General features: G+C 38.6%; 1 protein-coding gene across 4 annotated transcripts in view; it reads right to left on the bottom strand.

Moving 5' to 3' along the window:
* Nup205 (nucleoporin 205) overlaps window positions 1-24,069 on the bottom strand; it is a 68,393-nt gene that overhangs the window by 23,686 nt on the left and 20,638 nt on the right. For all 4 annotated transcript variants that reach the window (XR_013104090.1, XR_013104089.1, XM_034519026.2 and 1 more), the window contains exons 12-27: window positions 23,072-23,277; window positions 21,595-21,777; window positions 20,201-20,251; window positions 18,613-18,822; window positions 15,879-15,978; window positions 15,218-15,355; window positions 13,291-13,480; window positions 11,569-11,689; window positions 9,852-9,933; window positions 9,432-9,596; window positions 8,993-9,117; window positions 5,734-5,848; window positions 2,009-2,158; window positions 1,459-1,530; window positions 1,041-1,198; window positions 446-526 (exon numbers count right to left, since the gene is read on the bottom strand). Coding sequence is in view for 2 of the 4 variants with exons in the window: in XM_034519026.2 (XP_034374917.1) it covers window positions 446-526; window positions 1,041-1,198; window positions 1,459-1,530; window positions 2,009-2,158; window positions 5,734-5,848; window positions 8,993-9,117; window positions 9,432-9,596; window positions 9,852-9,933; window positions 11,569-11,689; window positions 13,291-13,480; window positions 15,218-15,355; window positions 15,879-15,978; window positions 18,613-18,822; window positions 20,201-20,251; window positions 21,595-21,777; window positions 23,072-23,277 (2,147 nt within the window). In the remaining 2 variants the exon portion in view is untranslated. The remainder of the gene's footprint in view (window positions 1-445; window positions 527-1,040; window positions 1,199-1,458; window positions 1,531-2,008; window positions 2,159-5,733; window positions 5,849-8,992; window positions 9,118-9,431; window positions 9,597-9,851; window positions 9,934-11,568; window positions 11,690-13,290; window positions 13,481-15,217; window positions 15,356-15,878; window positions 15,979-18,612; window positions 18,823-20,200; window positions 20,252-21,594; window positions 21,778-23,071; window positions 23,278-24,069) is intronic.

The raw sequence follows: 24,069 nt of genomic DNA on the forward strand, positions 1-24,069 counted from the left end.
AACACTCAAATTGCATTTATTAATTGTGTTATATAACTTTAAAAAATTGAAATATTAAAAATATGAAACCATAAACATTCCATGAAAGTTTAATTTTTAGTGTGTGTGTGTGTGTGTGTGTGTGTGTGTGTGTATGCACGCAGCCCTGTCACTCACATGTGTGTATGCCCTCACATGTATATATACCACAGAAAATGTATAGGGAATCAACAAACAACTTCCATGAGTCATTTCTTTCTTCCATCCTGTGAGTATTGAAGATCAAACTCAAGTCGTCAGGCTTGGCAGCAAGTGCCGTGATTTACTTACTGAGTCATTTCACCAGCCCTCTATGAAGGTTAATGTTTAATTCATTTACTAATTACATATGCATTTACAGCTTTTTAAGGAAGCAAACTAAGTAGTACAAACAAATAGCTGAAGGTGTCAAAGTAACACAGCTTACCTCCATCAGCAAAGGCCTCTGTCCTATTGCTGCCATACCCTGAAGAGCATTGACTTCAGCTACAAGAACCCTATGAAGAAGCTAAATAATTAGTGAAAAAAAGAAAAACAGTATCATCAGATGCTGGTGGAATAATACATAGCAATTACCATAACCCGCCCTAACTGGAAAAGATCCAGGTATCTCTGCATCCAATGCACCAATGGCATAGTCCAATTTGCACACAAAAACATTAGCCATCTGGCTCCTTCCAGAAAGTAGTACCTCAGGGCTGAGGGACAGTAATTTAATGCTGGGAGCCTCAATACCTTCTCATTTTGCTGAGGCTGTTATCATTCACTTGGTAGAGAACTAAACAGTGAAAACTACTTTGTAGTCCTAGCTGGGTGGGAAAGTCCTAGAGGAAAATTGAGGGAAAGCTTTTCAAGAAAGGAAGGGTATTCACTGACTTTTATTTCCTCACTTTTAGACAAAGCAGCCCAATAAACTAGTAACAGAGATCAGCAACATGTTAATACACACACATGCATGGTTACATTTGCTGACAGCCCCGTGTCTGAACCACTTACTGTAGGCTCTTGAGAGCAGCCCTCACCTTGACATTGCAGACTGTCTGCCCCTGTAAATTCTTGTGCTCACAGTTGGCAATGACTTGCTCAATCTGAGCACGGTCAAAAAAATCCAGCTGCAAAGGCTCAGGAATCTCCTGACTGAAGTCAATTGAATCGAGAATACTTAGAATTTTTCGACGCACTAGAAACAAGAAGTAAACAAACTGTACTTGAGGTACTGAAGAGAAGAACCAACAACCCAGTTGAAATATGACTATTTCTGATTTGGCCACTCACTAAGATAAGTTTTCTTCTGCTTTATAAACCCTTAGTTATTGACAACAAATAATCCTTTATATATCCTTTCTATATAGGTCTAGAATCTAGAGAGAACAGTAAATTATGCTGCAATTTTAAGCAGTGTAGTATGTCTATAATGTACTACAATTCCAAGGGCCTCACCTTTTGTGGCAGTGTCAAAATGAAGAAACCCAGAGACAGATCTATTTTCATCTTCCATTCCTCCTTCACCATCTGTTGGGGTACCAATAGTAGATCAGAAAAAGAAAAGTACACTTTAAAATTACATTTAGTTGGAGATGGCAAACATAGTATTTTATTTCTGGGTCATAAGAGCCTTTTGTAAATGGATAAAGATGCAAAATTACGAGGACTTTGCAATGTTCATCTACCTTTTTCCATCACAACTGGACCTGCTCATAACTCTGAAAAGGATAATTTCACAATTAGCAAGACCCCATCATACTAAGGAGATGATTAAAAAGAAGCTTATGTTTAATTTGCATGTGTAATACCTAGTGAAATAGCTTGAGTCATGATGGTTCAGTATAACAAGCTTCACTATTTTGTGTTGCAAATTCATTAAAAGGAAAATAAAATTACATCAAAGGACAAATTTTAATTGTTTTAAAGGTAAATATACTAAGCTGGGAAGCAGTTTTGTCTAAAGCCACACCCTAAGCATAAGATGTGCACCCTCATCAGTGTTCACCTGAATAAGGCTTCACAGGCATGTCATCCAGTAAGAGATGTAGAAGCCTCTGTGTGTGTGAGCGCTGGCGATTCAGAGATGTCACTCTTAGTTCTATTGAGGCAGTCTTCATAAGCCATGACATTTGATTCAGCATGGAGATTTCATATTCTAGAATGTAAACAAATAAATTTCATCTCCCATAGTTCTAACACGAATCAGAAGTCATCAGATACTTCCTCATGAAAGTCAGTAATTTCTGAATCTTAGTAACATCATAACCAGAACATAAAATTATGAAAGAAAAAGGCAATATAAAGAAATAAGAAATTAGTCTATGTCTATGAAAAATTAAGAGAACAATAAAATTTTTATTTGTGCAAGATTTGGTACATGCCTTTAATCCCAAACACTGAGAATACAGAGAATCTCTGTGATTTCCAGGCAAGCCTGATCTACACAAGAAATTCCAGTCCAGCTGGGAATACATAGTGAGACATTGTCTCAAAAAAAAAAAAAAAAAAAGGTTTATTACCAGAGTAATTTTACAAAGATTTTACAAGTCTGCCACAATTTAACATCAATGTCACTTTGCATTTTGTTTTGAAAAGTAATTCAAATATATAACAATTCACTTTTTAAAAAAAAATATTTTTACTCCAAAAACTACATACTTAAGCCCATATTACATAACTTCATGATATGTGCTAAGACAGCTGGTAGAGCTTCTTGCCTTGACATGTAATTAGGGCTATAAATCACATATTTAAAACAAGTTTAAGGGGGCTGGAGAGATGGCTCCATGGTTAAGGGAACGCCCCACTCTTACAGTAGATCCTGGTTTAGTCCCCTGGACCTTTTGGCAGCTCACAACTGCCTACAGTGATGTTCCATGGCATCTGCTCTCCCTTCCCAGGTTTCTGCAGCATGTGGTGCATGTAAACACAGGTATACACATATATACAAAACTTAAAAATAAATCTTTCAAAAACGGTTTTCAAACTCAGTATTATTTTAAGCTAGTCTTGCAATATAAGCAAGGCAAGTCTCAAACATAGCCCCCTACCTGAGGCTCCCAAGTGCTGATCAGAATTATAGTCATGCATGACCATTCCTGGCTCAGTTATTATTTTTTTGTTTGGTGGATCCTATGCTTTGAAGTCTTAAATGATGACATCATAAACATAATTGACTAACTAATAATACTAACAATCTCTGTACTGGTTGGTCTTTCTGCCAACTTGCCACAGGCTAGAGTTACTAGAAAGTTACTTCTCAGATGAGAAAATGCCTGTCCCGCTATGGGCACGCCTATGAGGCATAGTCTTCATCAGAAACTGATGGGAGAGGGCCCAGCCTATGGTGGGTGATCTGATCCCCAGACAGTGTAAGGAAGCAGGCTGAGCAGCCATGGAGAGCCAGCCACTAAGCAGCACTCCTTGAGGCTTCTGCTTTGGCTCCTGCTTCCAAACACCTACCTTGAGTTTCTGTACTGACTTCTCTCAGTAATGGAGTATAACCTGAGACTAATAGATAAAATAAACCCTTTCCTCCCTAACATGATTTTAGTAATGGTATTTATCACAGCAATAGAAGCTCTAAGACACCTAAGTCGATTTTTATAACATATAAGTCAGACTGTGACTATTCTTTTGGATTATCCATGTATAAAAGTGTAAAGTTTCTATAATGTTCTTAAATAAAATCTCACAGCTAAAAATGACAAAATTATGAAAATAAAGAAAACTGTTTTATCAATCAGGTAATCACAAGGATATTACAATTTTTTAAAACCTAGTTAGAGGCCGGGCAGTGGTGGCGCACGCCTTTAATCCCAGCACTTGGAAGGCAGAGGCAGGCGGATTTCTGAGTTCGAGGCCAGCCTGGTCTACAGAGTGAGTTCCAGGACAGCCAGGGCTACACAGAGAAACCCTGTCTCTAAAAAACCAAAAACCAACCAACCAACCAAACAAACAAACAAAAACCTAGTTAGAAAGCTGACAATTACTAGTGACAGAAATGTATTAACAGTTTGTATGTACCTTGATCTCAAAATATGATGCCATAAGGCAATTTTCAGAACTGCACTGCAGTACCTACACTGTAGGTCCAGCCACTCAGGAGGTTAAGGTGGTGGGGAACAGTCTGAGTTCACAAATTCAAGACACTCTCAGTTTGGCTATAACATAAACCACAAAAGCTGTCAAAAGTTAAGCTAAGACTTTGAAATGGTTCAGCAGATATGGTATGTGCAGTGAGCCTGACTAGCTAAGACTGATCCCTGAGACCCACAGTAAAAGAACAAACGCTCCTGGAAGTTGTCTTTCAACCTCTACAAGAATGCTGTTGTACAAAATGTAAGAAAAAAGTAAAAAGTTCTACTATTTATGTAAGAAATTAACACAAACAAGTGTAGAAAAAGGTTTGTAAGTATTTATCAAAAAAAGAGAGAGAAAGACAGAGAAAAAGAGTGAAGAGCCAGATATAGCGTGTGCCTTTAATTCTAACACTCATGAGGCAAGTAGATCTCTCTGAGTCTGAAGCAAGCCTGAATGAGTACCAGGACAGCCAGGGCTGCAAAAAGACACTATGTCTCAACAACAACAGCAACAACAACAACAAAAAGGAAACAAAACAAACAAACAAACATAACTCTTCTGGCTTTAGCATTTAAAGGAAAAAAAAAAAACCACAACCTTGATAAAATTTAAATTAGGCTAGAACAGTTCTTAATCATGTCAATAAACTAGATTTATAATTTCCTCTAAAATTACTTTTCAAAGTTTTATTTCAAGGCAGTTTAATTTCAAACATATGTAAGATATAAATGTAAATGAGAAATTTCTCTAAGTAATTTTCATTCATAAGCAAGTAAGATGTCTCAGCAGATAAAAGCACTTGCAGCACAAGCCTGATGGGCCAAGTTCAATCCTTAGAACTCATGCAGGAGAGAGCGAACAGACTCCACAAAGCTGTTCTGACCACCACATATGCAATGTAGCATGTGAACACCCTCAATATCACACACAAACACACGCACACACGCACGCACGCACGCACGCACGTACGCACGCACACTCACACAGAAAAGATCGAATTTCAGTGGTTTTCTTATCCCTTTAACACAAACTTTAAGTTTTGTTAGAAAAGAACCAACTCCCTCAATCAGACTATAGTCATATAATTTTATACTACAAAGTGAAAACAGGAAGCGTCAAGCAGAAATTACAAAAGCATCCAAAGTAACAGCACCAAAGTACCAAATGCCATGGGAAGTCTACAGTACCTAGCCAAGTAACTCCAGCGTATACACTGGTTACACAATTTGACCAATTCTAATTCACAAACACAAAACCCAACATGTTCCAGACCCAAAGATAAAGTGCCCACATAATACTACTAGTGTGGCATGTCACAAGACAGGTTATAGATAAAATGAAGGCACACTAAAAATACGAGATAAAATTAACTTCAAGCTATTCCTATAAGGTTTACATATACAAATGAACTTCATGTTTAGAAATGGGTGCAGTCCTCAAGATACCTCATAAGTAAGAAATACTCCCAAATCAAAAAGGATTGAAGGGGGCATAGTGGTATATGTCTGTAATCCCAGCCAATGCAGAGTACCTCAAATTCCAAGACCAGATTAGAGAAAACTCTATCAACCAACCAATCAATCAAATAATCAAATACTGAAACAAAGAGTTCTCAACCTGTAGTGATAAAGCAATACAATGTCCTACCTTTGTTCGAGAAAGGTAGATGTTGCAACTGAGAAAATAAGAAATCCTGGCTGGTTCTCAAGTACCTCATAGTAGGACCAGATGTATCTGAGCATGCACACAACTGATATATCACCTAATGAAATAAAAGAAACTCAGTTATTTCTGTACTGATTAAGATAACAAAATATAAGTGTAAAAAATTAAGATGCATCAACAATCTAAGCACACATGAATCACATATATAAAAAATAAGCATAAGCTTAGAATTTTTAAAGACTTATTTATTTATGCATAGGAGTGCTCTATTGTATTGTGTACACCTGCATGTCAGATGAGAGCATCAGATCCTATTATAGATGGTTGTAAGCTATCATCTGGGCTGGGAATTGAACTCAGGACCTCTGGAGAAACAGCCAGTGTTCTTAACAGCTGAGCCATCTCTCCAGCCCCACAAACTTAAATTTCTAAATCCAGGTCCTTTGTGGACCAGCTCAAGAAAACACACTGAAACACAACTCAGAGTACTAACATTGCCAGACATGGCCTATAATCCCAGAACTAAGGAGGCTGAAGCAGGATAATAATGAATTCAAGGCCAGCCTAGGTTACACAGCAGGACTCTGCATTCAAAAAAAAAAAGAGTTGCACATGACAGGACTAAATCTTGAACTTTCCCTAAACATATTTATTAATAATACACAAAGTTAATTAAGCTTTAATATTTTAATTAGTAGTAGTATTACCTGGTAGTCACTTTTGAAAATTGCAATTTTTTTTATCTCAACTTCAAAAAAAAAAAATAGTAAAACTTAGTAGAACTATAATAATCACTAGTAAAAAGCTATAAAGATGTCCACGCTTCATTATGTTACAAATGCAAGTGCTAAATACAACTTTAGGGTAAAGGGGGAGGGGGACATTTATATCAATCCAAGAAAAACTGAGTAGATCTGAATTAAGGCATCTATTGCCAAGCCTGATAGCCTGAGTTTAATCACCAGGACTCAACATGGTGAAAGGAAGAACTGACTCCCAAATGTCCTCTGACCTCCACCCTAGCATGGTGATATGCACACGTGTTGGGGATTTGATTTGTGCTTACACGGGAATTCACTTTTTGACAGATCAATAAAGAGCCAGCGACAAATGGCTGGGCAAGGGGACAGAGGCAGGACTTTTAGGACTCCAGGGCAAGAAACACAGAGAGAAGGAGCAGCTTCACCATGACAGGGAGGCAGAGAGTGCAGACTTAAGAGCACGAGCCATGTAAGAATCCAGGAAAGTGGCCAAGAGGCCACTCCTTCAATTGGGTCTGGGGTAGCAGACGTGAAATACAGATTTAGCAAGTATCAACTCAGGAATATAGGAAGGGAGCATGTCAGCCAAGTGGAGGTTCAGGAATGACCCAGTCATTGAGCTAGTAAGGCATATTAAAGATACCACTGCACGTGTGTGTCTTTTCAGTCGCAATCCAGAGAACCCTGGCAGGTGATGAAAAGCACAATCATCCCGCAGGAACTCAGTGCAGTTTTAGTAATTTACAGCTACATACACATGCACACAAATAAAATGTAATAGAAAATATAGAATTCTAAAAAAAACAAAACAGAACCAAACATAGTTCTGAAGTATATTTAGTTCTAAAGCCCAAGAAAGCTGTGAAGCCTTCCAGAGAAACTACTCTGTCAACTACATGTAACCTGATTACAGTGCTACTGCCACCAAGTTGAACCCTAACGGAGCATCAATACATATTGTATACGATTCTTTTAACAGGAATGCACATAAAATAAGGTCATGGGTTTACCAGTTAATAAGAATGTTGGGATGGGGGAACTGAAGGAATCTAACCGCCAATTGTCATTAGCAGCAACAGTCCAGGTCTTGTTAGTACAGTATCCAGTGACCTTATAAAGCAGGCCAGTGAGTCAGAAATAACTGCAAACCCTTGCCTAGAAATATAAATCTGTACTTATTTTTTGTTGTTCACTTGTTAATTCTGTGTGTGTGCATATGCACATGTGCACAGTGTGTATTGTATATGCACAATATGTGTGAGCATGTGTGCCAAAAGGAGGTGAGAGGACAACTCTGTGCAATTGGTTCCCTCCTTCCACCACAGGTTAGAGATTGAACTCAATGTCAGGTTTGCTGGCAAGTGCTTTTACCAGCTGAGCGCTCTTGCTGGCCCTAGAAATATATTCCTAGAAAAATATCAAACAAGATAGACACTTTGACAGCACAGAAAATGTATCTAAAGGAGAAGAAAAGGGACTACAGAAATTTGTATAAAAGGGTTAAAAGGAACACGAAAAACATTGGTTACTGAATGCAACTACATTAGCACACATAAAGAGAAAACACAAAATAAAAAGCAAACATTTCTGCTCCACGCTGATGCTTATCTCCAGACAGCTTTGGTACTAGTTTATGATTCAATAAGCTAAAGTCCTTAAACAAAACACAAATCAGTTAAGTAACTAGAGAGCACCTTCACCTTCTTGTCTGTCTTAAACCTGGCTTTATTCACCTCAACTCCCTGGCCTAGATGATACAGCTGCTCAACTGCTTCTGCACACGTCAGATTCTGTAACACTGAGCATCAGTGGACCTCAGATCACTCTCTAAGAAAGAATTCAGATTCAAAGAAGTGTAACTGTCTGAGACACCAGAGGACAAAAGTGAAGACTGAAAAATCACAAACATGAGAATAACAGATGTCTCCATTACACCAAAAGAATAATCTACCTTTTCATCATGAAATGGAATCACAGCGCTTAGAACACATGTACAAGCAAATTGAAACTCTCATCAGACGCCTGCCATCTCCATGGCCGCAGGACTTCTTTCTTTCCATGCTTCTTCAAAGGTGTTGCTTGCACAGCCACTCTGTGCCGCAACAATCCATTCCACAGATGGAAAGTGCCACACAAGAGAAGCCACACAGCAAGCCCAAGCTAGCTCAGCCTGCTGAGGGCACAGATGGTGACAGGGATCTTTTGACCCGAGCCTGTTCTCCGCCCCCAAAGAGCTACTTTAAATAGAGTACCACTGGTGAAATCCACCAGAACCCCTAGTAGTGCTCATCCTTCACACTGCTAAGATCTTCAGGTCCAGGATGTTGGGATTTATGCCTCATGGAAGTCATCCACAAATGAAAGTCTGGAAGAACTACGAAATGAATGCATTTCTATCCTGCCTCGCTGCCATTCTCCCATCTATGAACTGAGCTGCTCAGGTTTCTGCCCAGTCCCTCCAGGTGCTGACTACCACATACCTGATAGCACAGCTCAGCCAGCTGAGGATGCTCCTGCACAGCCACAGGGCCAGTTCTCCCGTCTGTGCCTTTCTCCAGAATATTGAGGATGGCATGCAGGCATGTCCGAGGGCAGCCTAACACTCCTACATGGAACCAAAAGGAGATTCAACTTACTCAGGGTTTCTACATCACAAACCCAAGACTTTCTTTACCAAAGTCTAATTTCAGAAACATGTGCTCAACTGTGAACATGCTTTCAAAAAATGATACAGGACACTGACAAACCTCAACCTTCTAAGTCTGTTTAGATACCTCTGATCCTCAAGTCTAACCCACAATATCTTTCATATCTCATTGATTTTCTAAGTAAATTACCCTGTGAAGCCAGTTTCAATAAATGACCACTTACACCAACAAACATTTAAGAAATAGATGCCCACGTGTGGTACAGCTATACCTGGGTCTTGTAAATTCGTGGTACTGATGGGTTTCTTTAATTCAAAGCCCAACAGGTAGAGAGCAAGATTGGGTGGATTGCGTTCTAGAGAAGTGATGAGAAGATTCAAGATATGGATTCTCGTTTCATGACGGATCGCAGCTAACTTCTTTTCTAATTCCGAGCCTAAATACAGAATCCACCAAACAAAATCACAAATTAATGTAAGGTAGCATGTGTTTGAAGCCCCACATTTACTTAATTTTTGATTGACCTTTATATTGCTTTGATTTAAACAATCTTAAAACCTTTTTATTCTAGCAAATTCTCAATCTCTTACAAATTCTTACATCAGCACTAGAAAATTAAGAGTTTCAAAGTTTTTCTTATTATGCCACGTACATATATAAGTAAAAGCACACACATTAATCAGAGCCATACCCTCTTCTACACGTACAAATTCTTCTGTGTCTTCACTATCCAAGCACTCTACAAATCCAGCCATCAACTTCTGGCTCACACTCTGAAATCATAAAAGACAGAAAAATGACAAATTAACGACGTCTTTCTACATACCAGAGACCCCATGAGAAACATAGTGCACTTAGGAGGCTGAGGTAGGATAACCCTAAGTTTGAAGTCAGCCTCCTCTGAAGAAAGACAGTGGACCAAGTGTGATGAACACACCATCAATCCCAGCCCTTGGGAAGCAGAGACAGGTAGATCTAAGACTTGCCTAGCCAGTCTTTGTTTCAGGCCAAACCAAGATTACATGAGACTCTACCTCAAAAAATAAAAGGAAAAGGGAAGGAGGGAAATAGAAAACAAAAAACAAAAAAATCTGCTGGGCAGTGGTGGTGCATGCCTTTAATCCCAGTACTTGGAAGGCAGAGGCAGGCGGATTTCTGAGTTTCAAGTCAGCCTGGTCTACAGAGTGAGTTCCAGGACAGCCAGGGCTACACAGAGAAACCCTGTCTTTTAAAAAAAAAAAAAAAAAAAAAAAAATCTGGCAAGAAGTTATATGCGCCAAGCAGTGATGATAATTTGTACTTAATTTAAAGCTCAGCATTGTGGCTCATACCTGTAACCCAGCACTTAAGAGGGAGAGGATATAGAAGAATCATAGGTTCTAAACCACTCTAGATCTCATAGCCAGACCCATTCTCAAAAAGAAAAGCCAGAATGCAGAAGCCACGTCTGTATCTTACAATGGCTCTCAGTCTTGATGGTGCCTTCATTCCAAGGGCATTTATAAGATGAGAGGTCACCTTGATTTGTTACTAGAGCTTACTATTGACACAGTGGCAGAGAAAAGCCATATGAAAGGTCTTATAATACAAAAACTGCAGCCAAATGAAGATATGGGGGCCAGGGAGATAGCTACATGAGTGAGGATCAAACTGACTCCTACAGGTTGTCCTCTGACCAACAAAACCCCAGCCAAAGTGACAGAATGGCTCCTGTTTTAAACACTGCTGATTAGGATCCAGTAAAGGTAAAGTTTAGACACTTCTTATAGACACTAGATGTTTACAGAAGAACTACAAAGCCAGTTACGCAACTGTGCTATCCACTGAGGAGAGCACAGCAGCTACAGAGCAGAATCCACCCTTGGCATCAGATAGGAGACCTCTTAAGCATTGATTGAACCAGCCGAGCCAACACAACACCATTTCAAATGAGAAAAAGAGAAACAAAACTATTAGGAACAAAAGAAAAAGGAGTGTCAACTACTCCAGAAGTGGAGACAGGAGTGGAGCATCGTGGTCTCAAGAAAAAGAAAAAAAGTCCCATAAATACATTCTATAATACCCAACATAACACACCTAAGGATCACCAGAAAACTACAAAGGTAATCAGCTCAGCAAACAGGTATTGAGGCTACAAACCCAATTGCTTCAAGTGCTTAAGAGTAACAGCCATTTTGCAGACTTTACAGTCACATACTGGAGTGTAAACATTACACAGTGCACACTATGGAGGATACTACACTGTGAAAAGTATTGACTTCAAAGACAATTCACAGTCAAGTGTATGGCTGGTTTCTCACTTATCCCTTTTAAGTATACTTACTCTTAAGAGAATCGTTCCACAAACAAAAGCACAATTCATCCAGACACTATGATTGACAGAGAACACTGTCAACAGAATCAGTTACCTGGTCATGTGTGAAATCGCCAACCATTTTGATCTGAATGTTGGAATTATAAGAAATACAGCAGAGGATCTTCGCACTTTCAAACGCCAATTCAGGATTATTGTTCCCATGATACAGATACCTTCAGAAAACAATGAAGAACAATGTAATCAAATCTGGCTTCTCACTGTTATCAATAAAGAATATTTAGGGGCTTAAGAGATAGCCGGTGTTTAAGTACATTTGCTATTCTAGCAGAGGACCTTGGGTTTGGCTCTCAGCACCTACACCTATCTACAACTCCATCCAACTCCAGCTCTGAAGGATCCAACCTCACCTCTGACCTGCAGGCTCATGTATGCATGTGATGCACATAGAGACAAGCAGGCACAGGAAAATACATATAAAAATTAAAAATAAATAATTTTTAAAAGAAAAAAAGCAAAGTCCAAGCCAAAGGTTAATCTACCCATATAACACTTTGGACAAATGAGAGAAAGGTGTCCTCTTTCTAGCTACAAAGAACTTGTCACAGGCGGAATCATGTCCTTCCAGATATCTGAAGTCTTAATCCACAAGGACTATTTAGAAAAAGGTCTTTGCATACGTAGCAAACCAAGTACTGACAGGGTGATTAAGGAGGACTGGGTCGGCTAATTTCATATCAACCAGATACAAACTAGAGTCATTTTGGAAGAGGAAACCTCAATTGAGAAGATGTCCTCACCAGACTGGCCCATGAGCAAGACAGTGGTGTGTTTTCTTGATTAATGGTTCGTGTGGGAGGGCTCAGCTCTCTATGGGCAATGCCACCTCCAGGCTGGTGGTCCTGGGTGCTGTAAAAAGCTGAGCAAGTCATGAGGAGCAGGCCAATAACACCTTCCATGGCCTCAGATTCAGTTCCTGCCTCCAGTTCCTCCCTGACCTCCACCAGTGACAGAGTGTGATCTAAGAGCTGTAAGATGAATATGTTTCCCCTTAAGTTTTGCTTTTGGTCACATTGTTTTATCATAGCAACTTAAACAATAACTGAGACAAGGGTACAAGATTGTGTCCTCACAAAAGGATATGTGGGCAGAAGCCCCTCCACAGACTACCATATGAAGCTGAGGTGAGTGATCAGCCAAGGTTTCTACAAGCTATGAAACACCATACCACCAGAATGTTGGCAAATGTGCATGTGTATACACATATACATGTATGTGTATGTATATGTGTACACACACACACATCCGTACATACATATGTATATACATGAACATGCACATACACATACATACGTACAGGATTGGAGTGGGCTCTGTATCCCCACTGTCCAAACACTCAAGTTTCCCTACGGAAAGACAAACACTATTCATTTCAGACCTAGAAACTTTTAGGACATAGAATGAGCTAGCAAGAGAAGAAAGAAAAGACACAGTATGACTCAGAGTAATTACAATCAAAGAAGTAGAATTAGGTAATATTAAAGTAGGCCAAAACCAGCCAGGATATGTTGGTGTACATCTTGACTCCCAGCACTCAGGAGGCAGAGCCAGACAAATCTGAGTTCAAAAGCAGCCTGGTGTACAGAGCAAGTCCCAGGATGGCCAGGGCTAACACAAAGCAACCCTGTCTCAAAAAACCAAAACAAAGTAGGCCAAAACCAATAATCTGTGATGTACTAAATATGTAACCAAAAGAGAGAAAAATAAAAGCTACAGTGGCCCCCGTCTCCCTTCTTCTGTGCCTCATGTCACTTACCTGGCAATGTTAACCACATTGTCTGCCTTCTTAGTCCTAGGATTAATTCCCTGCAAGAGCTGTTCCAAAGGCGAGACGATGAGAGCCAGCTGACTCTCTCTCAGAAGGTCCATGAAAAGGTTCTCCTTTTGCAAAGTGAGGTTGAGGAGTGCGAGGCAATGCTGAACTGCTTTTTCCAGGTGTTTCTTTCCTGTAACCCCCAATGAAATTAAATCTAAATGTACTTAAGAGAAAAAAAACTAATAGGCAAGCCTTAGTCTCAAAAAGTCTTTGTTTTCACAAACTTTCAACAACACCTTCAAACAGTTTCCACCCATATAAAACCAGCTATTATATCCATGGTCCAGGCTATTCAGGTATTAACTTCTCTTCTTATCTTTTCCATAATCCTTTAGGGCAGTGGTTCTCAACCTTCCTGCTGCTGTGACCTGTTAACACAGTTCCTCATGTTGTGATAAACCCCAACCATCAATATATTTTCATTGCTACTTCCTAACTGTAGTTTTGCTGCTGTTATGAATCATAATGTAAATATCTGATATGCAGGACATCTGATATGAGATGCAATTGCTCTCAGAGTGGGAGGACTTGTTCCCAGTGAACATCTGCACCTACAGCACTCTTATTTGTCCTATAGGAAGGTGCAAATGCCATTCAGGAGACAGAAGCCTGCAGCATACAGTACAGCACCCTCAACAAAGATCTACCAGCTAAACTGTCAACAGTGCCAAGACTGAAAAACCAACTCCAAATAAGATATAAGCATTGTGAAAATAAAGGCACTTGAAAGCTAAAGAGATGGCTCAGTGGTTAAGTGCACTCAGAGCTCTTGAAAAGAACATGGGTTCTGTTCTCAGCACCCAAATGGCAACTCACAACCAACTGTAACTCCAATTACAGGGAATCTGATACCTTTTTCCGGTATACACAGGCACCAACATGTGCATGGTACATATACATACATGCAGGCAAAACATTCACACACATAAAAATAATCCTTTAAAAAGGGTTGGGTTGTTTTTTGTTTTTTAAGAAAATAAAGAAGCAAAAATATATAATAAAAATCACCTGTAATCTCAACCTTTCAAATTGAAGATGGTGGCCTAACTCTTTCTACCAGTTCCTATCTGTGAATTATATAGTCTCAATCCTATGTTTAGAATCTGACTCCTCCATTTCAGATCACTGCCACATTAGAGAAATACAGCCCAGCAGTATGGAGCATGAGCCTAACTGCCTAGGACCAAGTCCCAGCTCTCAGGGTAACCTGTCTGTACATCTTTTTGGTAAATGGAAGAAATAAGATCTGCCACTGAAGGTTTCTGTGCAAATTAAATAGAGTAAAAAACACGCTATGCTTTTAAAGCCAGATGCACAGAAAGCACAGAACAAATAGTAACAGCAATGGTAATAAGCAACAGTTACTGACCACTGTGAGCCAGATTCTATAATACAGTAACAGCGATGGTAGTAAGCAACAGTTACTGACCACTGTGAGCCAGATTCTATAATACAGTAACAGCGATGGTAATAAGCAACAGTTACTGACCACTGTGAGCCAGATTCTATAATACAGTAACAGCGATGGTAGTAAGCAACAGTTACTGACCACTGTGAGCCAGATTCTATAATACATGTTTTTGTAAGTGTCGTGAGACTTCAGATTCAGAGTTAAGCATGTTAAAGAAGGGAAAGCAATAAAGATCTCTTTAATTATCTAGAGAAGACCTTGCAATGAGACAGTCAGAGCCAACAAATCTCTGTACTGAATTCAGTCTACGTGTACTCATACTGACTCACTGAAAATACCACTGTTAGATAAGAGACTCTTACAAAAAACATCAAAGATCCTCTCCAATAAATTCACAATTAACAAAAGATGAAGGTGTCAACAGCTGTGAAGGCAGAGAGATTTTCAGGCACATACCAGGGAAAGGAGCATAGGTATCAAGCTGCTTGACTCCTTCTTCCAGTAAACTGAGGGCAAGTTCCAACATCGGTGACTCATTCAGAAGATGATACATCAGACTAAAGCCAGGTGGCTTATAGGCTATGATTTCTTCTCCTAAATAGTACACAATCCAAAAGACAGTGAATCAGTATTGGCTTAAAACTATTTGCTTATGTATTTAGAGTGTGTATGTGTTCAGAGGACAACTTGAGGAGTTAGTTCTCTTCCATGGTAGATCCTAGGGACTAAAAAAGATGTCAGGCTTAGTGCAGATGTCATTGCCTGTAAGGACTCAATTTTCAGCCATCTTACTGGCCTCTCAATTAGAATGTTTGTTACAGCCTTTGTTTTTGTGAAATGTATGACACTGTAACTTAAATAGGATTAACACAGGTAAAGGCAAGCTTCAAGTCAGACAGAGACACAAACTATTAAGAGTAGCAATTCCACACAGGAAAGACTGGTGTGCACATGAGAACCAGTACCCTAAAATTCTATTTTCTCTCTTGAACAGAACATGATTAAAACAATAAGGCAAAGATTAGATTCTAATTTAACTCATAAATTATATCTTAACTTACACATATATATAATCACTAAATCATGAATACTTTGAAAAGTGATAGAATTAAATTACCTTGTAGCTCCACAAACTGATCTACAAAGTCTTCAAGCTGAGGCTCATAATCTCTCAACAGCTTATAAAACACTTCCAAGACAACCTCAGCTACTTCCCACTAGAGAAAAAACATATATTTCAGTAATAATGAACAGTCCAAGGTGGGAACTTGTCAAGTTTTTCATTCCTTTCACTTTGTTCTCCAGAAAACAAATCAAGTCCCTTGTCTACTTTATTAATTTATGCAACACAATCTTAATTCACCTTGTTTCATTTTGTCAAAGGTAAGTTTTTTTTTTCCCAGAAAAACATGTTTTAAATACACCTAAGAGTATCTCTACAGCCAAAGTTTGAGCTCACTTACAAGGTTTAGGTATTTAGCACCTACATGTTCACTTTATACCAGAATACCAGAGTTCTCTAAAGGTCAAATATTTCATATTTCCTCTAAGAAACTCATGCTATGCTCAACACAGTGAACAAACCCTCAGCTCACATAGCTCAGCAGCAAACATGCTCCAAACAGGGCTTTCTGTCCAACAACCATTCAAATGCCCAACTGACCCCATGACCATTTCATTGTTAAAGATGGATTTAAAATACTTTATATGGAAGGACACCTATGTCCTGCTATACATACAGCAGAGTTTAAACTTTGCTTCAAAATCCATTGCACAGGGTATTTTATTACATAGTTTACTCACTTTTGTGGTACTGGAGTCTGAGCCTGGGCTGTACATGCATGGCCACTGCTCTATCATAACACAGTTGCAGTGCCACTTTGGAGGTCTCCAATACTGGGTTTTTACACTGTAAGCAACTCTTTTGTAATGATCATTAAACTGTACAATTTTATCAGGTCAAGTCTGAGTTTTGGAATGGGACCATTTGGATTTTTATATATGTGGATTATATATTTATATATTTGGGTTATTTATAAAAGGACGGTGGCCTTTTTGGATTGTTTTTAAAAAGGCATTATCAGATAATAGACTTAAATACTGTTAAATCTACTACCTCTAACACTCTAGCACTTATTTCAACACAAAGCAAATGTTTTCATGAGAATCCATTGCTTTAAGATATAGTTAGCTAAGTTAGGCTAAAGAAAGCTTCAATTAAAAATAAAAAACATTCCAAAACCTGACAAAAACTTTCCAGGGACAATATAGGTGGCAGCAGAGAAAGCAGCAACGTTTGAGGGGCAGATTCATATGAGCAGAAATTATCTGGAAAGCACATGGCTGACCAGTACTCCAAACACTTTGGTCACAATGACCTTGGTAAAGGAAGGCAAATAGGACATTTAAAACAGTACATAATATGTGTCAGAACATGTTGTTGAAAAGACTGTAATGATCAAGTGTGCACGGCTCGTCTGAAACGACATTTAATGAAGCATGGTTGCAACTTGTGAAAATACAATGAATCAGACTATGCCAGGTACAGATACAAGGAATGGAGTCTATACAGCGATCTAAAAGACAATTTTTTTAAAGTGAAACTTCATAATTACTTGAAATCTCCATGATACTATATGACAAAAAATATAAAGTAATGTAAGGGGCTTTTTTGGCTTTGTTTTTGGTTTTTTTTTTTTGGGGGGGGGGGGTATTTATTTATTTTATTTTTTAGTCTTTCAAGACAGGACTTCTCTGTGAAGCCCTGGCCTCTAACTCACAAAAACATATCTTCCTCTGCCTCCTGAGTGCTGGGATTAAAGGTGTGCATCATCATACCTATAAGGTAGTCTTTCTAATGTTCTTTAAATGTTAAACAAGAAAAAAGAAGACTAGAAATTATTATTTTTCTTTTGGTAACAGAGTTAAGGGGAGTTATAATTTCTTCTGCTCTAAACTGTCTAATATTAGCATGAACCAAATTCTTTCTATAATCATTAATATAACAAATTATCCAACAGGCTAAAAAAAAAAAAAACCCAGCAAACTAATAAAGCAGAAATGTTCCTATAAAATATATCCAAGGACATTCTGTGAGATAATAAACAGTACTATAAACTAAAGGTGAACTACATAAGAACCTGGAAGGGTCTCTTACATAGCTTAGTGGTTATGAGCTTGGATCTGAAGACAGAGTCCTATGTTCAAATCCTGGTCCTGGAACTTAGGCAAGTTCCTTAACTTTGCTAAGACTCCATCTGTAAAATTGGAACATTAATAGTACCTGCCTCAAGGTAATACATAAAATGATATATACAATGAGCTCCATGGTATCTAGGAGCAGAGCCAAGATGTACATAGAATGTGCCAAGAATTGCCATCAGCATTCACCAACGGCAGCTAAGTCCGCCAGCTTTTAACATAGCTTCCCTTTGGGTGAATAACCCACCACCTAGAACTGCTAACAGAAGTAGCAAGTTAGCTTCAATTGATGCAATTCCTAGTCCAAAGCATTTTCCCATGTGTTCCCAACAAAGGCAGAAAGGTTTTTGTTCAATTTTACTAAAACTGCTCAGTTAGACATGGTGAGATCTTGTCTCCAGAAAGTGCTCAGTTAAGGACTGTGAGCTCCCGTCAGAAAATCCCTGTCAGAGATCATTGATATGTGTCTTGATTTTAATGTCCAAATTTATCTATAAGACACATAAAATAATCCAACAAGGAATAAAAGAATTAAGACTATGAATCTGATTAGTTTCCAAAAGTCAAAGTGAACTTATAGCCCCTTACTCCTTGGATGAAAGAAGCAACAGTAAATTCATAAGAGGAAAATGGTTTGCTCTGAACATAACCTTTTCAGCAGCTCTCCGGTAAGCTCTTGTACGGAATCGGAGAAACACAGAATCTCTCAGGAACTGCAAATAGGGGTCAAAGCCAGGGGGCCGCAGGCCAGCGCCCAGATTGGAAGGGAATGAGCTCTCCACCAGGGTACTGATCAACTGGCAAAAGGCCCTAGTCAGGGGGTACTCTTCACACCGGGACTCTATTTCATTGAGTTCAACCTTCAAACAAAAGAATAAAGAAAATTAACAATATAAAACTACTAACTATGAGATGTAAAGCATTTTGCCAATACTAACTCATTAACAATGAGCTACCACCACTTAAAAAAAGTAAGAAATAGTACCATTTCCTACTTAACAGAAAAGACACCTAAGTATATCAATCTAAATGAGTGAGAAGAATTTTAAATTTTCACATATTATCTCAAACTTGAAATAAAAAAAATTTTTTACATGCTTCTTTTAACAAGGGCATAGTACACCAACTGGTTATAAACATGAATGACATTACATAGACTGAGCAGGTTATACTTGGGAATATGTATGTATACGTACACACACACACACACACACACACACATATATATATATATATATATATATATATATATATACATATTTATGCATATAACATTAATTAATGAAAAGAGGCCATGAATTTCAAAAGAGCAAAGAGGTATACATGGAGAATTTGGAAGGAGGAAAGGAAACAGAGAAATGATGTAATTATAAACTCAAAAGTAAAAGAAAAACAGAGGGGACAGTGAGAGGGCTCAACGGGTAAGGGTGCTTGCTGCTAAGTCTGAAGATGTGAATTTGATACCCAGAATCTACATCTCAAGAGTGAATAAACAACTAAACCTTTTCCTCTGACCTCCACTGACATGTACGGCATGTGCCACCCTCCTGCAAAGCAAATAAATAAATAACCATAACAAATAAATAAAAAGGAGAACAGAAATAATTTTTCACACTGGGGTGGTGGCTTATTCCTGTTATCCCAGTACATAGCAATCTGAGGCAGGAGTATCAGAAGCTCAAGATCAGCCAGAGCTACAAAGCAAGATATTACCTTAACAAAACAAAACATTAAATTCTTACTCAAGTTGACTTAACTAAACTAATTAAAGTAATTCCAATCAAGACTTTCAATTCAGATAGTGTCATGTGACATCCTCTTTCAACTGTGAACATTTTAGTTTCTTTCATTGACTGCTTCACTCAAAATTAACAATGTGGCTGAGTGGATAAAGATGCTTGCCTCTAAGCCTAACAACCCTGAGTGGGATCCCCAGAATCTCACAATATGAAAAGAAGAGAACTGACCACCTGAGGCCCTCTGGTCTCCACACACACACTATGGTACATGTGTGCCTAAGCACACACTGACCTTACAATAAATAAACAAATAAAATAATGATAAAAACAGTTTTATCTCTATTTCAGTACCATTAAAATCCTTCAAAAGCAAATATATTAAACAAATATATTAATTCATAAACAGAAACTTAGTAGGCTACAAATAACTTTTCACAGTCTTATTTTGGCATTACTGTATGAATGAATGTAGTGTTGAATCTAAAAGGGGAAACTTTACCTCAATACCGATAGCTTGCCTCTGGCTTGGAACCCTGACAGTCTGCAGTATCTGGAAGTAAAAAGACATACATTCCATGGGCATCCTTGTCCATCAAAAAACAATAACGGCCATCCAGCAGTTACACATCTCAACCACCACCTCACCCCGTCACACACACACCAAGGAGTCCCTGGTCCACTTGCATAGCAGTCCAGGAAACTTATAAATCCACTTTTCTCTGAAAAACCTGAACCCAATCCTATTACAATGCAGTAAGCACACAGGACATGCTAAGTACTGTTTACTATAGATCAAGAGGACAGCAGCAGCCTCATGGTAAAAGTTTTAATAACTTTAGTTATTCTCATGTTCAAGATACACATTTGGAAAAATCTAGAAGCCTCTGCTACTGGAAAATAACTGTTTGTGTGACTAGTGAACAGGAAGCACAGCCTCCATTATACTGTATGACCTCTGAGAGGAATGACATTCCACCTAAGCATCTCCTGGAGGTATTGCTACAAAAAGTAGTTCTCAACCTGTGGGTCATGACCCTTTTAAGAATCAAACAACCCCTTCGCAGGAGTCACATATCAAATATTCACTTACAATTCATAACAGTTATAAAGTAACAATGAAGATAATTTTATGGTTGGGGGTCATCCCAACATGAAGAACTGTATTAAAAGGTGGTAGCACTAGGAAGGTTGAGAGCTACTGCTATAAAACATATTCTTTCCACTGTATCCCAATGCTTAATAGAAAAATTTCAACAGAGCTGACTTTTAGGAAAAAAACATTCAGTGAGATTCCAAATACCATTCAACCCTTAAATTCTCCTCCTATCATTGTATAAATGGATGCAAGTCAAAAAAAGTTCCTGCTGTCAATCCACTTCCAGTTATGCCCAAAGCCTATGAGCCTTTTATGTCCACCAGTGAAAAGTCATCCAGCTGCTGTGAAAACATCTGTATAACTTAGCAAATAGGACCTTTGATGGTAAAGCCATGATAATAGAGAGCTACATAATACACCACTCTCCTAGTTTCAGGCAGGAAGGGCATGGGGAAAAGGAACAGTATAGAAAACACAAGCATCTATTTCCTGCATTTAATGAGTACAGTATGTATGAAGACATTAACTAGCCTGATCTCAAAGTCTGCCACACAGGAAGTATCTCACTGATCTTAAAAATTAAGATCTTTAGAGTTACTTGAAGAACATGTCTCTGGTAAACTACTTGAGGCTGTGAAGAAGCGAGCCAAGAAAACAACCTAAATGCAATGCTTGGCTCCCCAAACCTAACTTCCTACATGGGAAGCTCTGGAATACTGTAAATTTCCACCAGGTGCTCTTGTTTCTACAGTATTACCATCCTCTAAATTATACAATAAGAAAGTTCATGGCACCACCTGCGTGTATTCCAACGACTGCCAAAGTGAAGCAGCAATTTCGGGAGACTTTCCAAAAGCTGCAAGTGTCTTCAGTAGCTCGGCTTTGAGAACTGGGGGAATACTGCACTGCAGGAGGCCCAAAATCACCACAACAGGCGTCCACTGGGGATGTTCACAGAGCGCCAAGCGAGCATTTTCACTCTGAGATTGGAACACAAAACAACAAGATAGGCACTTCATTCATTTACCTATGCTTCTCTGTCTTGTTTTCTGAAAATGGCTCTTGCTATGCTGCCCATACTGGCCTCCAAACCCATTAACTCAAGCTGTCCTCCTGACAGACGTGAATACAGGCACCCACTACCAAGTCACAGCTACAAAAAGTGATCAGCAATACACTGTATGCTGTATACATTTAGTATATACCATGACAAAGAAGGATCTATCTTTTAGCTGGAAGCCTACTGGTAGATTAAATCAGATCACTAGTTTGGTCATGGAAAGAATGTAAGTTAAATTTCTAAGAATTTCTTTGACAGATCCAGAAAGAAACAGAAATACTACTACAAACAGATAAATGGTCTACTAGAATGACAAAAATCAAAGCCACTGCTCAGTTCTTTCTAGAACATAGTAATAGTACACTAAAATATATCTAATTCATGAATGAGTCAACAAATAACTTAAGGAGCTGAAAAGATGGCTCAGCAGTTAAGAACACTGACTGTTCTTTCAGAAGTCCTGAGTTCAATTCCCAGCAACCTCAAGATGGCTCACAGCCACCTGTAATGGGATTTGATGCCCTCTTCTGGCGTGTCTGAAGAGAGCAACAGTGAATTCACACATATTAAAAAAAATCTTAAAAAAAAAAAAACTTATTTAAAAAAAATAACTTTTCAGAAATATTTTGTCAAGGATTACTTTATTTCAGTAAGACATTATAGTAAGTTTGGTATTTTTACAGCATAATAACATCAAATGATTAGAAAAATTCTAGAAAACACATTTCTATATTCCAGCCAAATGTCAACCTGAGCAGCTCATTTCACTCTAGAATCAACTTGGAGTTCCATGCTGTGAAAAGTATATGCTGAAGACAGGACTGATTTGGTAGAAGCAGATAAAATGATTCAGTAACTTTCTTTTCAATGAAAACTACTCTTTCTTTCTGCACACACAGAGACCACCACATGTGTGCCTTGGCACCTCTGCTGGTTACTTTCTAGAAGAATGTACACACACGACCCTTCCTTTCCTCTCCTCTAGTTTTTAACATGTTCTGGCTATAATTTTCAAATTAAGACTCTGTAATGAGCAGAACTAGCATAAATTATGCCCTCTAACATCTAAAAACCAGGAGCACAGGGATAAACGCTATGTATGTGCTAAATATATCACTCATAAACAAAGTCACTAAAAGAAAAATGCTTGGCCACTTAGGATGTCACCGGGCTACAACATAGACAAACCATCGTCTTCTGGGATGGCTACCTACCCACGTAATGATAGTAGATGTGAGCTGGAGAAAAGCAATCAGTCCATCTTGTTCCTTCTGGGTGATGCCACGGGAAGGAAGGTGACGGTACTGAACACTGTCTGCACTTGGCAGGTCCTTTCGGAGATGCTCATGGTAAAGCAATAAGGAGTGAAAGAAATGCTCCCAGGAAACAGGACTGCCACCTGCTCCCTGAATATTTTCAACTGAAAAGAAAAGCAACACAGTTTTCTTTCAAAAACTGCCTATTTAGGGCTCAAAGATAGAATCCTGCCTACCACCTGAGAGGCTCTAGGAGCAATCATTAGCCTTACAACAAAAGGTCTGGTTGTTTGCTTGGAGTCTAAGAATAATTTAATTGATACCATTTGTTTGTCTTTGTCTTAGCAGACAATCAATCTGTCCTAAATGAGCAGTAATTTAATGCTCTGTCTAGGTAAGAAGATCTGTTTTAGTCATGGCTCCTTCAACTTGTCACCATGAGTGTATTAAAACTTAGCTTATTCAAACCTTATTTTCTTCATATATCAGAGCAAAAATAAAAACAGCAGACACTTTGTTTCTTTTCCCTTTTGGCAGTATATCTGACTTAACCAGACCTGAGTCTGAAAATTAGTAATGGGAAATCAAGTGTTTATGAGGCTAAATTACAGAAATCAGTTAGCTATCCATGATGGCTTATACCTGCAACTCTAAACTTTAGAGTGAGTTCTAGACACCTTTAAGCTACGTAGTAAGACATCATCCCACACTAAGTAAAACAAAATCAAACTTCCACTGCAGAGAAGTATGCCTGCTCTTTTCAAGAGCACATGTGCTCTTGAAAAATTATGCTTTAGACTTGTTACACTTAACCACATTTAACAAAGTGGCAAAATCCCCCAACCTCTGAGACCCAAATCAAAGCATTACCATATATAAAAATCACCAGTGTAACTCTTTCCCTCAGGTATCATAAATGCAATTTGTACCTATGGTAGAATCTACTCAGCCGTATA

Source organism: Arvicanthis niloticus, chromosome 15, assembly GCF_011762505.2.
Source record: "Arvicanthis niloticus isolate mArvNil1 chromosome 15, mArvNil1.pat.X, whole genome shotgun sequence".
NCBI lineage: Eukaryota > Metazoa > Chordata > Mammalia > Rodentia > Muridae > Arvicanthis > Arvicanthis niloticus.